Here is a 17,214-nt window from a genome sequence, read left to right on the forward strand (position 1 = left end):
CAGCCTCAGAGTAAAGGGATGACCCTTTAGAACCGAGATGAGGAGGAATTTCTTCAGGAAGATGCCCATAAATCTGTGGAATTCATTGCTACAGCAGGCTGTGGAGGCCAGGTCATCAAGTGTATTAAAGACAGAGATAGATAGGTTCTTGATTGGTAAGGGGGTCAAAGATTACGGGGAAAAGGTGGGAAAATGGGGTTGAGAAACTTATCAGCCATGATTGAATAGCGGAACAGACTCGATAGGCCGAATGACTTCAGTCTGCTCCAGTACCTTATGGGTTTACGACTTGTTCGTAATGGAGAATGGTGCCAACTGTGTGGGTTCAGTTCCCGTACTGGCTGAGGTTACTGATGAAGGCCTTCCTTCTCAACCTTGCCCCTCGCCTGAAGTGTGGTGATCCTCAGGTTAAATCACCTCAAAGGGGAGAGTAGCCTCTGGTCATCTGGGACTGTGGCGACTTTACCTTTACTTTGAATGGACCTGAAGCAGAAGTGGAAGGAAACACTCCGTTATGACTTTGTCTTGTTCTTGGGCAGATAAAGGCCTGGCCTCAGTTAGAATGATACACGTACACCTCTGTCCAACTAGAATTCCCATGTATGCAGTGTGCCATTAAATTAAGGCAAATATGCCTGGTTAAAAAACCAGGACCGGCTTTCACTCAAACACAGGAAGAGATAGACAAGTGATTAACTAAGAGGTTGCAGAAAAAATGGCCATCAGCCACCAGGATTTGTTTTTGAGGTTTTCAAGACCAAAAATACTCACAAAATAACGTTTCTCAAAGAATTACGTTTTGTTTGGGTCATTTTGGTTCCACAACCAATCGCCCAAATTGGCAGGTTCAAAAGAAAAAATGTGTAACAAGCATATTAGAAAATTAAATAATTGGGCAAACGGTGCCCAGTGTTTCCAATCTGATTATTCTTGTTAATCCGCAGATACCACACAACCTATGACAGTGGACTGATCACTTTTATTAATAGAGACACTGCGTACTTCCTTTTACAGAGAACATGGTATCCTCAGAACTCACACTTATCTTTCACACGTCTCCTCTTCTTCACATCAGCACAAAGTTGGTCAAGAAACAGGTGGTGAAACATTCCAAAAATAGTGGAATATTGATGGGACGCAGGGAGGCTTTTAAACAATTATTTTGCAGGATATGGGCATCGCTGGCAAGGCCAGCATTTGTTACCCACCTCCAATTGTTCCTGAACTGAGTGGCACACCATTGCCATTTCACAGGGCAGTTAAAATTTTACACTTTTATTTATTAGTGTCACAAGTCGGCTTACCTTAACACTGCAATGAAGTTACTGTGAAAATCCCTTCGTCGCCACACTCTGGCACCTGTTTGGGTACACTGAGAATTTAGCACGGCCAGTGCACCTAACCAGCATATCTTTTGGACTGTGGGAGGAAACCGGAGCACCCGGAGAAAACCCCCGCAGGCACGGGTCCTACACAAACAGTGACCCAATTCTGAAATCAAACCCGGGTCCCTGGCACTGCGAGGCAGCAGTGCTAACCACTGTGCTGCTGTGCTACAGTTAAGAGTCAACCAAGTTGCTGTGGGTCTGGAATTACATGTAGACCAGGTTAGACCCGGTAAGGAATCAGATTTCCTTCCCTAAATGGCATCAGTGAACCGGAAGGGCTTTTATAATAATCAATGACAGTTGTCATGGTCACCACTACTGAGATTTTGTTTCAATTCTGGATCATTATCTGAACTATGAGGCGTTCTATCTAAATCCTGTACGAGCCACCCATGGTGCCCCAACATGGGCACCATATCACTTGGCTTTCACTTGTTATAGCTGCTTCATGTCATGACAGTGATTCAATGAAGTGGGCATTGTTGTCCTGGCATGGATAATGGTCTGGCACCTTGCCTGCTCTGCGCTAGTGAACTTGGACAGTTTATAGATTCATAGAATGATACCGTGCAAAAGGAGGTCTTTCAGCCCATCGAGTCTGCACTGACCACAATCCCATTCAGGCCATATCCCCACAACCCCATGCATTTACCCCAGCTAGTCCCCCTGACAAAAAAAGAAAAAAGAAGAACAACCAAAGAACATCCCAGCACGGGAAACAGGCCCTTCGGCCCAACGAGCCCGCGCCGCTGCATCCTCCTACACCTACCTTGCCCTGTGTGTATGTGAGTGGAACCCCTAATGTAGCCAGATTGAGGGGAGAATAGTGTCAATTTGGTAAAACCAATCAGCCTAAGAGCACATCTTTGGGGTGTGGGAGGAAACCGGAGCGCCCGGAGGAAACCCACGCAACCACAGGGAGAATGCACAAACTCCCACAGACACAGGCCCAAATCCATGTATCTGCACAGCCAGCAGTGCTAGTCACTGAGCTGTTGCGGCGCCCGTCTACCGGTCCAGGATTAAGCACACACACCGACATGAAGTACTAGGCCACTCCCGGAACCTCCAAGAGCAGCCCACGCACGACCCACTGTGTGCATGCCCCTCGTTTGACAACAAGGTGGACCGACACCTGTGGAATAAAAAGACCATATGTTAACATATAAAACTACATTACCGGTGTCGTCCCAAGGCTCTGACCCTATTTAATACCCTGACAGTTAAGGGCAATATAGCTTGGCCAATCCATCTAACCCGCATATCTTAGGATTGTGGGAGGAAACCGGAGCATCTGGAGGAAACCCATGCAGATATGGGGAGAATGTGCAGAACCCTTAGGAGTACTGATAGGCAAAGGAATCTGGCTGTACAGCTCACTGAAAGTGGCAACGCAGGTAGAGAAGGTAGTCAAGAAGGCTTACGGCATGCTTGCCTTCATCGGCCGGGGTATTGAGTTTAAAAATTGGCAAGTCATGTTGATGCTTTATAGAACCTTAGAGAGGCCGCACTTGGAATACAGTGTTCAATTCTGGTCGCCTCACTACCAGAAGGTTGTGGAGGCTTTGGAGAGGGTACAGAAAAGATTTACCAGGATGTTGCCTGGTATGGCGGGCATTAGCTATGAGGGGAGATTGGAGAAACTTTGTTCTCACTGGAGCGACAGAGGTTGAGGGGAGACCTGGTAGAAGTCTACAAGATTATGAGAGGCATGGAAAGAGTGGAGAGTCAGAAGCTTTTTCCCAGGTGGAAGAGTCAATTACTAGGGGGCACAGGTTTAAGGTGCGAGGGGTAAGTTTTAAAAGAGATGCATGAGGCAGATTTTTTACACAGAGAGTAGTGGGTGCCTGGAACTCATTGCTGGGGGAGGTAGTGGAAGCAGAAATGGTAGTGACTTTTAAGGGGCATCTTGACAAGTATACGAATGAGATGGGAATAGAGGGATATGGTTCCTGGAAGTGTAGGGGGTTTTAGTTAAGTCAGGCAGCATGGTTGGTGCAGGCTTGGAGGGCTGAAGGGCCTGTTCCTGTGCAGTAATTTTCTTTGTTCCACACAGAGTGACCCAAGCCAGGTATCGAACCCGGGTCCCTGACACTGTGAGGCAGCAGCGCTAACCACTGTGCTGCCCGAGTCCCCAGCTCGAGTTACCTGATTTACACACTGACAGGTTCGAGCTGGGATGATGGAGGGGGCACAGTGAGGAGCAGGTTGACTGAACTTCCAAAACATACAACAGTCACAGATTGATTTCCTTTGCTTTGGCATCCACTCAGTTCCATACATCCAACTCCCGGCCTATTGACACGCGAAGAAGAAAAAAAATTTAGTTGCGAGACGCTGCAGGCTGAAACAGAAATGAGCCATTCTGTCTCTGGCTGCATGCGATCTGTCACAACATGGTAACTGTTTACGGGAACATTCTTTTCAATGCTAAAGAAGATTTTTCATTACAAGAAGTGACAAAATGAAGATAACTGAAGTTAATTATCATTTAGTAGCCAGAGAAAAAGAGAAACACTCCAGAACGTGTTTAGGAGTGAACTTATAGGATGTTGTGTCATTGTCAGCAGCTGATTTTTCACTTGCGTAGGAGGCTTAATTAATTGATTTCTGATTTATAGTCTGTGGCTCTTAATAAACTGAGGACATTATGCCCAACCTTTCTGAGAGAACACATTTCATGAAGAGGCGAGAGTGTGATTTATCTCCATGTAGCAGATCGAATCAGACCAACCTCTCCGTGTTGGCGATAAATGTACCTGATATTCCCTCCACATGTATTACATTCAACACGAGTCTGAAGTTGTAAAAGCCTTTCCGTTCCCTACATTTCTTCCCCTCTCCTTCCTTGTCCGATGGGGCACCACAGTGGCACAGTGGTTAGCACTGCTACCTCACAGCGCCAGGGACCGGGGTTCGATTCCTGGCTTGGGTCACTGTCTGTGTGGACCTGCACGTTCTCCTCGTATCTGCATGGGTTTCCTCCGGGTGCTCCGGTTTCCTCCCACAGTCTGAAAGACGTACTGGTTAGGGTGCACTGGCCATGCTAAATTCTCCCTCAGTGTACCCGAACAGGCACCAGAGTGTGGCGACTAGGGCATTTTCACAGTAACTTCATTGCTGTGTTAGTGAAAGTCTGCTTGAGACACTAATAAATAGACTTTAAACTTTACTTATAATAACTCCAGGAGCCGACTGCGGCACTGTAGCACAGTGGTTAGCACTGTTGCTTCACAGCTCCAGGGACCTGAGTTTGATTCCCGGCTTGGGTCACTGTCTGTGTGGAGTTTGCACATTCTCCCCATGTCTGCGTGGGTTTCCTCCCACAGTCAAAAGATGTGCGAGTTAGGTGGATTGGCCAAGCTAAATTGCCCCTTAGTGTTCTGGGATGTGTAGGTTAGCGGGTAAAATGCGGGGAAAGAGCCTGGGTGGGATTGTTGGCGGTGCAGACTCGATGGGCCGAATGGCCTCTTTCTGCACTCTAGGGTTTCCTCTTTCTTTCTAAAAACAGCAATGCTTTCATTGCACAAAATAAAATAAAAACCACGGCCTGTGGTGAACACAACTGGTCCCAACCAGGACAGTGGAATGATGGACCCACTCAGGGGCCTGCTTTATACAGGGCTCGGTATACGAGCTCCACCTGGTTGGCTAATTACCTGTCACAGTAAAAAGTCTGACAACACCAGGTTTTAGTCCAACCTATTTATTTGATAATATACTCACAAGCTTTCGGGGTTAGCCCCTTCGTCAGGTGAAAGGAGAGTTCTGGCCTCAGACAGAGCATATAAAGCACTGACAGTTTAGAGATTACTGATTAGAATGCGAATCCTTACACCTAACCTGCTGGATTCGCATTCTAATCAGTAATCTCTAAACTGTCTGTGCTTTATGTGCTCTGTCTGAGGCCAGAACTCTCCATTCACCTGACGAAGGGGCTAATCCCGAAAGCTTGTGAGTATATTGTCAAATAAATAGGTCGGACTAAAACCTGGTGTTGTCAGACTTTTTACTGTGTTTACGCCAGTCCAACGCCAGCATACCCACATCATAATTACCTGTCCCCAGGGAGTTTGCATTCAACAAGTCCTACAAGACAATCAATCAGTGATTCCTCATGCAAGTTCTGGGGGTTATCACACTACTCTTCCAGACTAAGCACAGATAGCCAATGCCTGGTGGATGTTTGAAGAATGGGGTTTTGGGTTGCCACATAGCCAGGTCTCTGAAACATCGGCAACCTGGCGCACTGTTTGGGCCCAATTCAAGATCAACCAGAGTTAGTCATATCTTGACATTTTGACCAGAATTCTCCGGCTATCCATATCATAGAATTTGACCCTCAACCAAATCGCCATTCATTGCTGCGGAACAGGAGAATCCCAGCCACAGGCGAGGTCGAAGAATTCCAGCCTCCGTCATTTACTCCAATGGGTGTTAATATTCCTACCCTTGTACAATGGTCAGGTCCCACCAGCCTCTAGAATAATTCTGTCAACAGTAATCATGTGGGTCAGCACCATCCAACATGGCTGCCATGAGGTTCTGGAAAGGATAATGGAGAGAAAGCAGCTGGAATTATTTCAGGAACAGTTGGTTAGTGTGGCGGGGAACAGGTCTTTCTGGATCACTGAGCTAGAATGGCCCACCTTCACCCATATCAATCTTGCGATCTTGTAATGAAGTGAAATGTAATCATTCCAAGGGAGCTGTCTCTCGAGTAAACAGCCTGTGTTTGGTGCTGAGGGTTGGTTAATTCTGTCCTGAAGAGACGGAGGGATGCCTCACAGCTGTTGCAGGGGTGAGTTACACGGTGTGAGTACACATGCCAGTAACAGCAGGCCGAGGCATAAGATCCCCGTTTGAGTTCACAGTACCTGGGAACAGGTAATCTGATCCCTAATAGAAGGCACTAGGATTACAAAATTAAGATTCTATGAACAGGTAATTCTAGATTTGGTAACAGCTTGCTGCTCTGCAGATGTCTTGTTGTAATCACTGGGAGCGGTCAATGGGAAGCTAATTAAAGCTAACGAAAGCAACTGATGATCCTTCAACCTTTCAACCAGAATCATTAGTGGTCGAGAAAGATTGGCTGTAGTCTCTTCTACATTCCTGTAGCGCCTTTTGTGACCCCCGGTCATCCCAGAACACTTTACAACCAATGAAATACTAATCGAAGTGTAGCCTTGTGTCATAATACAAATATACGGGCATACAGAATAGGCCATTCGGCCCCTCGATCCTGCTCTGTCATCCAGTAAGATCCATTTGTGTTTTGAATTCCGCATTCCCACCCCCCCCCTCCACCCCAATATGCTTAGTTTCCCTTGCTGTTTACCTCCATCTTTAAGATATTCAATGATCCTGTCTCCTTCTGAGGAAGAGTTTCAGAGGGTGGAACTTTGTGCGACCATTCACATTGGGAGTGAATGGCGCCAGAAGTGCAAAATACCCATGAGAGGCCCAAACCTTGTGTTACGTCGGTGGGATTTCCCGTCACGATTGTCCCCGCCTCCCCATCCGTGACGTAACGGGGCATTTCCAACTGTGAATGTTGGGAATTCCACTAGAATTCATTAATATCTGATTATCAAGTCTCTATACCTGATAATCACACCCCCTCCTCCCTGTTACATTATTCCATTATCCCTTCACATTGGTTTGAGGGCACACTGATCTCAATTATAAAAGGTTTCCCCTGGAGAGCAGAACACACCAGAGGAACTCAGGAGAATGCTTCGCTCAGGGTGGGGAAAGGGTCATGCCCAGTCACTGACCTCTGGCACTGCCCAAGCACTATCTCTTAGCACCGCCTGGGAACCTCCCTCCAGCTGAGGGGGGTAGGGCGGGGTGTGGTGTTCAAGGGTGTTCCATTTTTAACACAGAGTAAACCATTCAGCTGTTCAGTCATAGAATCTCTGTAGTGCAGGAAAAGGCCACTTGGCCCATCGAGTCTGCACCGACAATCCCACTCAGGCCCTATTCCCCGTAACCCCGTGTATTTACCCTGCTAGCCCGCCTGATACTAAGGGGCAATGTAGCATGGCTAATCAACCTAACCCACACATCTTTGGGGACTGTGGGAAGAAACTGGAGCCCCCAGAGGAAACCCACGCAAACGTGGGGAGAACATGCAAACTCCATACAGACGGAGATCCGAGGCCGGAATTGTACACGGTTCCCTGGTGCTGTGAGACAGCAGTGCTAACCACTGTGCCACAATGCCACTGTAAGAAATATTTATTTGATTTGATTTGATTTATTATTGTCTCATGTATTAGTACACAGTGAGAAGTATTGTTTCTTGCGCACTATAAAGACAAAGCATACCATTCATAGAGAAGGAAAGGAGAGAGTGCAGGATGTAGTGTTACAGTCATAGCTAGGTTGTAGAGAAAGATCAACGTAAGTCCATTCAGAAGCCTGACAGAAGCAGGGAAGAAGCTGTTCTTGAATCGGTTGGTACATGACCTTAGACTTTTTGTATCTTTTTCCCGACGGAATATGATGGAAAAGAGAATGACCGGGACGCGTGGGGCCTGTGGCTATGCTGAATGCTTTGCCGAGGCAGCGGGATGTGTAGACAGAGTCAATGGATGGGAGGCTGGTAAGAGTGATGGATAGGGCTACATTCATGACCTTTTGTAATCCCTTGCGGCCTTGGGCAGAGCAGGAGCCCATACCCATCTGTGATACAACCAGAAAGAATGCTTTCTATGGTGCATCTGTAAAAGTTAGTGAGAGTCGTAGCTGGCATGCCAAATTTCCTTAGTCTTTTGAGAAAGTAGAGAGTTGGTGAGCTTTCTGAACTATAGTGTCAGCATGGGGGGACCAGAACAGGTGATCTGGACACCTAAAAACTTGAAGCTCTCGACTCTTTCTACTTAACACCGATTGTTGAGTTGTGAGACAGACAGTTGTTTGGAGGGAAGATTCCCAGCTGCTAAGGAAAGGTTGTCACCCTTTATATCATAGATACAGTAGATCAACCATCACATCTTAGAAAACTGTCAGACAATATCGTTGCCTTTGGTTAACAGCGACAGTGAATTATAAAATCCTTTGTTTCTGTTGAACATTCGAGGCAGGGAATGGGTATAATTGACAATCCATATCTAGAGTTTGAGTCAATCACATTTTCACCAGGAAGTTAACAAGCTCGTGCGGATGCTGTCATTGTTCATGCACAGGTTTTGCCTCATTATGAAAATGATCAACATCTGATATTAAATACCGGTGAGAAGTCAATGTTCTCTAACTATAAAGTAGTTATATGATGATCCTTAATATAACGGCACAACAATCAGAATTCATATAGTATGGTGGCAGAGTGGTTAGCACTGCTGCCTCACAGCGCCAGGGACCTGGGTTCGATTCTTGGCTCGGGTCACTGTCTGTGTGGAGTCTGCACATTTTCATCGTGTCTGCATGGATTTCTTTTGGGTGCTCTGATTTTGCCCCCACAGTCTGAAAGATGTGCTGGTCAGGTGGATTGGCTGTGCTAACTTCTCCCTCAGTGTGTCCGAACAGGCGCCAGAATGTGGTGACTAGGGGATTTTCACAGTAACTTCATTGCAGTGTTAATGCCAGCCTTCTTGTAACTAATAAAACAAAACTTTAGTCCTAGTATTTGCTAATCCTTACTATAATGGTACAGTAATCAGAATTCGTATAATGCCTTTAACGTTGTAAAATGTCCCAAGATGCTTCTTAAGAATATTGCCATCAAGATACCTAAAGAAAAGTTAAGGCAGGTGACCAAAAAGCTTGACAGATGTTAAGGAGCAGAGGAATTAAAGGAGAGAGACTTACAGAGATGGAAAGGCTTTGGGAGAGATTTCTGGAGCTCCGAACCCCAGGTAGCTGAAGGCACGACCAGCGTTGATACTAACATCAGGAATGCACAAGAGGCCTGAATTGGAGGAGTGCAGAGACCCTGGAAGGATGGAGGGCTGGAGAGAGCTACTGAAATAAGGAGGGGGAGCATCTGCAGAGATTTTAAAACAAGGATGAAAGTTGCATGAGCTTAGCTTGCGATTTGTAGTGTGAAGGACAATCCATGATATATTCTGGAGAGTTCAAGACATCTTAAAGCTCCATTAGCGCTGTTTTTAGAAAATGTAATTAAGTGGCCAAACAGTGCAAAGTCTCCTTGATGCAGTGAATCAGTAGACTTGAGACATTCTCTCAATTATATTTATTACTAATACAATTAAGGCTGCCCTGCTCCCGAGCAGTGTTGACAAGTGGGTGCATTGCAGAGGGTAATTGAGCACTTATCCTCGGCTCATGATTTGCTCCTCAACTCCACTGCACCTGAATTTTCTCAGCAAGCGAAACAAGATACTGACACACCCGGGAGGTCAGACGTGGAGCAACATTTTAAGAACATAAGAACATAAGAAATAGGAGCAGGAGTAGGCCATCTAGCCCTTCGAGCCTGCCCCGCCATTCAATAAGATCATGGCTGATCTGTCGTGGCTCAGTTCCACTTTCCCGCCCTCTCCCCATAACCCTTAATCCCCTCTCTTATCAAAAACCCATCCACCCGCGTCTTAAATATATTTAGCGAGGCAGCCTCCACCACTTCAACGGGCAGAGAATTCCAGAGATTCACCACCCTTTGAGTGAAGAAGTTCCTCCTCAACTCCGTTCTAAACCGCCCCCCCCTTTATCTTGAGGCTGTGCCCCCTAGTCCTACTAGTCCTTTCTGAGCGGGAAGAGTCTCTCCACCTCTATCCTATCCATCCCATTCATCATCTTATACGTCTCAATGAGATCTCCCCTCATTCTTCTAAACTCTAACGAGTACAAGCCTAGTTTATTCAGCCTCTCCTCATAGCTCAACCCCCTCAACTCCGGTATCAGCCTAGTAAACCTCCTCTGCTGACTGTATCTGCGCTAATGTTTTTGGTGCCTGCACCTTGCTGAGGTGTATAAAATCATGAGGGGCATGGATAGGGTGAACACACAGAGGGCCCAATCTTATCGTGGTGGTGGTGGTGGTGGTTGTGGGGTGAGGTGGGAAGGTGGGTCAGATCATTCTCTGGTGGGGGGAAAGTGAGGCCGGATCATTCTTTGGAGTGGGGGGATGGGGGGAGACTGAGGCCAGGTCGTTCTCTGGGAGTGGGGAGGTGGGGGCGCGTTGGAGTGCGGCCACATCATTCTCTGGGTGGCGGGGGAGGGGGGAGTGCGGCCGTATTATTCTCTCGGGGCGGGGGGGGGGCGGTGGCGGAGAGTGAGGCCGCATCATTCTCTGGTTGGCGGGGGAGGGAGGAGGGAGGCAGGTAAAATGTATCTCTGGTGGGAGGGGCAGGGGATGGGGGTCCGCTGCCACTCTGTGGGCGATCGGTGTTGGGGGGGAGAGGGGAGGGGGCGGGGGGGGTCACAATCGGTCTGGGTAGTGCAGAGGGGGTGTTGATAAGGGGGCAGTGATGTCTGTGGGGGTCATTGCTGCCGTTTTTTGCTCCCAGATCGCTGTCTCTGCTTTTTGCGGTCCGGGAGCGATCTGACACGGGTGCGCTTTTTCAGATTATTTTTCTAACTGCGCACGCGCCATTCAGGGCTTCGATCGTTTTGGGGGCAGTAAGCCCCACCCACAGCGCGATTCAGACTCGCGGTTTTTTTGTTCAGGCAAAGTGCGTATAGGTGCCCTGAAAACAGATTTCCAAATCGGACCTGAATTGCGCCCAGATTCTGCACTTTGAATGAAAATGGTAAAAAATCAGGCCCATAGTCTTTTTCCCAGGGTAGGAGTGAGAGGGAAAAGGTGAGAGGGGAAAGATTTAAAAAGGGACCCGAGGGGCAACTTCGTCACGCAGAGGGTTGTGTGTGTATGAAATGAGCTGCCAGAGAAAGTTGTTGAGGCAGGTACAATAGCGACATTTAAAGAGCATTTGGATAAGTACTCGGATGGGAAAGGATTGGAGGGACATGGGCCAAATGCAGGCAATTAGCAGGGAGGGCACCGTGGTTGCCATGGACAGATTGTGCCAAAGGGCTTGTTGCCGAGGGGTTTGCTCCATGACTCTCTGGCCAAAACTGCGACGGCTGAGGCTTGCCGAATGGAATTCTTTGTGGGCCTCGGGCAGGGATTTTACGAGCTTTGCCCAAGCAAGATCGTAAAGTATCAGGTTATGACTCTACTGAGCTTGAAATGATGTAAATTACATGGAAAATACATGAGAGAGATCAATGCTCAAATTTCCTCAATAACATTGGGTGCAGTTTCGGGATAAATTTCTCCTTTGCTGATTTCAGAGCTGCTATCCAGCCAGTTAAGATTCTTAATGGAGAAGCTGGTAATTGCAAAGAAAAATCTTGACTTTTGCCATCTACACAACTCTCTTCGGTTTGTTTTTATATTGAGTAATGAGGAGAGCAATCCCTTCCAGGTTAGCACAGTTGATACGCTGCAGATTAGAAGGTTTGCTCTGTTTTATGAACCAGTTGATCTGGAACATATTCTGATTTGGATGCTGAAAGGCTTGGAGGAAATCTTCTTACTCATCAGTAGTGTTTCTTTAGCACTGAAGTCTCTAATCAGGTTTAAAGTTGTGCTGATAGTTTAATTCAGCTCTAGAATCATAGAATCCCTACAGTGCAAAAGGAGGCCATTCGGCCCATTGAGTCTGCACCTACAACAATCCCACCAAGTCCCTATGCCTATAACCCCGCGTGTGTACCCTAATTAGTCCTCCTGCTACTAAAGAGCAATTTAGCACAGCCAATCCACCTGACTCGCACACCTTTGGACTGTGAAGGAAACCGGAGTACCCGGGGAAACCCACGCAGACATGGGGAGAATGTGCAAACTCCGCACAAGGCTGGAATTGAACCGGGGTTCCTGGCACTGTGAGGCAGGAGTGCTAACCACTGTGCCACACTAGGGGGTAAGGGGTGTTGTTAAGGAATCCCAGCATTGCTGCTTTTCAATATGAGATGACAAGTTGCCATTGTCAAGGTTAGTATGGAGTGGGGAGAGTGTTCAACTTCCCCACAGGACAGAATGGATCATCGACCTGTCTAAAACGTACCTGATTCTCACCTCGCCGAAATGAATGGGACTGAATATTGGGCAGGTCCGATGTGGATGGACAAAGCTAAGACAGGCAGTGACTAGGCAGTGGTCATCTGCTGGAATCAGAAGAGGAAATCAGGACAAGAAAGGAGCATTAGGCAGCACGGTGGCACAGTGGTTAGCACTGCTGCCTCACAGTGCCAGGGACCCGGGTTTAATTCCTGGCTGGGGTCACTGTCTTTGTAGAGTTTGCACGTTCCCCCCGTGTCTGCGTGGGTTTCCTCCAACAATCCAAAGATGTGCGGGTTAGGTTGATTGGCCATGCTAACTTGCCCCTAGTATCAGGGGGACTAGCAGGGTAAATAGGTGAGGGTTACAGGGATAGCGCCTGGGTGGGATAGTGGCTGGTGCGGACTCGATGGGCCGAATGGCCTCGTTCTGCACTGTAGGATTCTATGATTCTGTCAGTAGGAATTATGTAGAAATCTTTAACCAACGATTTTGTACAGATAGCTCTGTTCCAATTAATATTCTGTGTGTGCTCCAATGCTGAGCAGCTAGTGTACGGTACAGGAAGGTCACTGTAGCTGTCTCCTGCGGCGGGCATTTTGCTGACTATCTTTTCATTCTTTGCAGGAGCGATTCCAAGTGAAGAACCCGCCGTTTGCTTACATCCAGAAACTGAGGGGATTCTTGGACCAGGGCGGGGTCAGGAAGGTAAGATGCCAAGAACCCGTTCACAAAATTTCAAGCAACAGACTGGATTGGTCAGCGCAGGAATGGCCTGAACTGCAGGACGCTGATAACTGGCGCAAATTCCAACAGCGCAAAATGGCATCTCCGACAGTGTCTCCCTAACCGTCTTTCAGACAGTACATCAACTGATGTATCTGGTTGCCTTGCGCGTATAAATCGAGACAGGTTTCAGAATGGCTAAATGGGCCACTGGATGATGTAAAGACAGAAACAGGTCGGAAAGTACCTTGACTCTACTGCGTGCAAAGTTCTCTCAGACTCTGTCATACATTTCTCAGCACAACATCGAGGGCCAAAGGGCCTGTAATGTGCTGTACTGTTCGAAATACACAAGTGCGACTTTGAAGAGCCTTACAAAAAGGCTTTTCTTTTCTCCTTCTTTGAGTTATCCCTGTCCTCAGAGTCAGCAATTGGCTCATAACTGTGTTGATGTTGAGTGAAATTGAGGTGCTGACCCTGAAGGAAGGCCTCATCCCTTTACAAATAAAACTGAGGTGACAAAGCCTCCCTAAGGGGATGTGGGCCAACTTGTACTGTTAGTGACTGAATAGCACTGCAGCTGGAATCCCACACAAAGCATGCCGTCAAGTTTCAAAACCTCCCCCAGGCTGAGGGATTACACTACCCCACATAGACTGAGGGATCACTGTCCCCCCCCTACAGGCCAAGGGTTCACACTGCCCTCTACAGGCCATGGGTTCACATTGCTCCCTACAGGCCGAGGGTTCCCTGTCTTCCCCCTACAGGCCGAGGGTTCCCTGTCTTCCCCCTACAGGCCGAGGGTTCCCTGTCTTCCCCCCACAGGCCGAGGGTTCCCTGTCTTCCCCCCACAGGCTGAGGGTTCACTATCCTTCTCTACAGGCTGAGGTTTCATTGTCCCCCGCTTACAGGCTGATGGTCCACTATTCCCCTCTATAAGCCAAGATTTCACACTACCTTCTACAGGCTGAGGTTTGTATTACCCGATATAGACTGAGGGTTCATTGTACCCCTCCCCCCGCTACAGGCTGAGGGTTCGCACTGCCCCCTACAGGCCAGGGTTCACTGTGTCCCCTATAGGACAAGGGTTCACACTGCCCCCTATAGCCCGAGGATTCACACTGCCCCCTACAGGCTGAGGGTTCGCACTGCCCCCTACAGGCCGAGGGTTCACACTGCCCCCTATAGCCCGAGGATTCACACTGCCCCCTACAGGCCAAGGTTCACATTGCCCCCTACAGGCTGAGGGTTCACACTGCCCCCTACAGGCTGAGGGTTCGCACTGCCCCCTACAGGCCAGGGTTCACTGTGTCCCCTATAGGACAAGGGTTCACACTGCCCCCTATAGCCCGAGGATTCACACTGCCCCCTACAGGCTGAGGGTTCGCACTGCCCCCTACAGGCCAGGGTTCACTGTGTCCCCTATAGGACAAGGATTCACACTGCCCCCTATAGCCCGAGGATTCACACTGCCCCCTACAGGCTGAGGGTTCGCACTGCCCCCTACAGGCCAGGGTTCACTGTGTCCCCTATAGGACAAGGATTCACACTGCCCCCTATAGCCCGAGGATTCACACTGCCCCCTACAGGCCAAGGTTCACATTGCCCCCTGCAGGCTGAGGGTTCACACTGCCCCCTACAGGCTGAGGGTTCACACTGCCCCCTACAGGCTGAGGGTTCACACTGCCCCCTACAGGCTGAGGGTTCACACTGCCCCCTACAGGCTGAGGTTCACGGTGCCCCCTACAGGCTGAGGGTTCACGGTGCCCCCTACAAGGTGAGGGTTTACACTGCCCCATATAGACTGAGGAATCACTGTTTCCCCCCTACAGGCCAAGGACTTACACTACCTCTTACAGGCTGAGGGTTCACACTGCCCCCTACAGTCTGAAGGTTTACACTGCCCCACATAGGCTGAGATTTCACAGTGCCCTTTACAGATTGAGGAGCTGTGTGTCCCATTGAGACTGAGGGTTCACACTGCCCCCTACAATCCTGCATTTGATCAGTTGTTTACCCCAGTTGCTGCCAATGGTATAGAATCTGCTCTACAATATAGTGACTTTTAACAAATCCAAGCTTCACTACATGACAGCAATACGAATCCTAAAGTCTTTCAATGATGGAAGAGGGATAGCATTTCAGAGCGCTCCCGTATGTGATGGAGAAAGAACTTTCTGTTCTAGAAACAACGCACTGCAGAACCTTCTCACTTTTCTTTTCCATGTCAACGGCTGCAGTTCAAGAGGCGAGTCCAGGAGTCGACCCAGGTGCTGCGAGAGCTGGAAATTTCACTGCGGACCAACCACATTGGGTGAGTGACAGCAGCAGCGCTGGCATTTCAGAAAGCTGGCCGGCAGATTTTTTTTTTAAAGACAAAAATGATCGTAAAGAAAAAGGAACAATAATGTCCGGGGCTCTGATTTTCAATATCTGTCTCCCACGGTCTAAACCCAGCCACCATTGAACAGGAGTAAAAGCCATTGTGCTATCAAACCTGAGGCTTCATGTTACGAAGGGTCATAATCCTTTTGCCCAGGAAATCCAATCTGTTCCAGTCTCAGGGGATGTGAGCATCACAGGTAAAGCATCACAGAATTTATCTCCCGCTCCTGATCTCCCTTGAGAAGATGAGCTGCCTTTAGCTACACTCCATGTGGTGTAGGTACACCCACCGTGCTGTTAGGGAGGGCGTTCCAGGTTTTTGGACCAGCCTCAGGACAATATATATCCAAGTCCGGATGGTCTGTAGTTTGGAAGGGAACTTGCGGGCATTTGCACGAATCTACTGCTGCCCCTCTCCGTTTAAGTGGTACAGGATTTGGGAGGCGCTATCGAAGGAGGCTTGACAAGATGTATGTTGTATATACAGTAGACTTGGCTGCCACTGAAATGCAGTGTTATTATTCAGAGGCAGATTTCTCAAGCACCCTATGGTCAGCAGCTCATAGCATTGGAGTACAATGAATGGCGATTGAATTCATGCTCTCACCTGCAGAACTCTTTCCCCTAAAGCTGTGAGTCATGCACTCAGTGTGGCTGTGGGAGTGGGAATGAACCTAAAACAGGGCAGTGTCAATCCAGTCACTGGTGCCAGTGGGCCCCGCAGTGGATGTCTGCTCTAACTCCTGCCAATATAAGGCTGGAATTTTACCACCTTCTATGCTCCCCCTCCCGCACTGCTGCCAGTAAGAATGGAGAATTTGGCGCTCAGCCAAATTTTCATTTACTGCAGCGGGACTGGAGAATCCCAGCTGCGGATGAGGTCGGAGAATCCCGGCCTATTTGTGTGGAGGAGGAAAGATGTCACTGAGCTTCTGCTGAGACCCACTGGACCCGGCACATTCTAACCAGCTGCCCCGTGAGGTATTGGCAGTGTTGGAACCCCTACAGATGCATCTCCGAGAGGTAGACAGAGGAACGTTTGCACGGGTGCCTCACACCTCAGTGAAACAGCGACTCTTAATGTACGAGTTGGGAGAGAAAAGCCACAAAGCAAACAAGAAAAGACAAATTTTGGAAGAAACAAAATAAGAAAAAAAGGAATGACTTGTATTTTTTTATTCCTTGATGGGACATGGGTGTCACTGGCTGGGCCAGAAGTTAGTGCCCGTCCCTAGTTGCCCTTGAACTGAGTGGTTTGCTCAGCCTTTTCAGAGGGCAGTTGAGAGTCAACCACATTGCTGTGACTCTGGAGTCACATGTAGGCCAGACCGGGTAAGGACGGCAGATTTCCTTCCCTAAAGGACGTTAGATGGGATTTTCCCCCACAATCAACAATGGTTTCATGGTTATCCGTAGATTCTTAATTCCAGATTTTTTTTTAATTGAATTCAAATTCCATCGTCTGCCCTGGAGGGATTCGAACCCAGGTCCCCAGAACATTAGCTAAATTTCCGGATTAATAATCTAGCGATAATTCCACTAGGCCGTCTCCTCCCACTTCGTGCTTTACATCACCACTGGACATCTCAAAATGCTTAGTTGCCAACGGACTACTTTCCAAGTATATTACTGCCGTCCAACTATATTACTGTTGTAATGTAGGAAATGTGCCAGCCAATTTGT

General features: G+C 48.2%; 1 protein-coding gene across 1 annotated transcript in view; it reads left to right on the forward strand.

Moving 5' to 3' along the window:
* Positions 1 to 17,214, forward strand: part of LOC145359337 (formin-like protein 1) — a 250,943-nt gene that overhangs the window by 140,766 nt on the left and 92,963 nt on the right. The window contains exons 3-4 of the mRNA XM_080213936.1: positions 13,048 to 13,128; positions 15,387 to 15,460. Of these exons, the coding sequence (XP_080070062.1) occupies positions 13,048 to 13,128; positions 15,387 to 15,460 (155 nt within the window). The remainder of the gene's footprint in view (positions 1 to 13,047; positions 13,129 to 15,386; positions 15,461 to 17,214) is intronic.

This window comes from Carcharhinus amblyrhynchos, chromosome 27 (genome assembly GCF_965287045.1).
Source record: "Carcharhinus amblyrhynchos chromosome 27, sCarAmb.v2.hapA, whole genome shotgun sequence".
NCBI classification, from domain to species: Eukaryota; Metazoa; Chordata; class Chondrichthyes; order Carcharhiniformes; family Carcharhinidae; genus Carcharhinus; species Carcharhinus amblyrhynchos.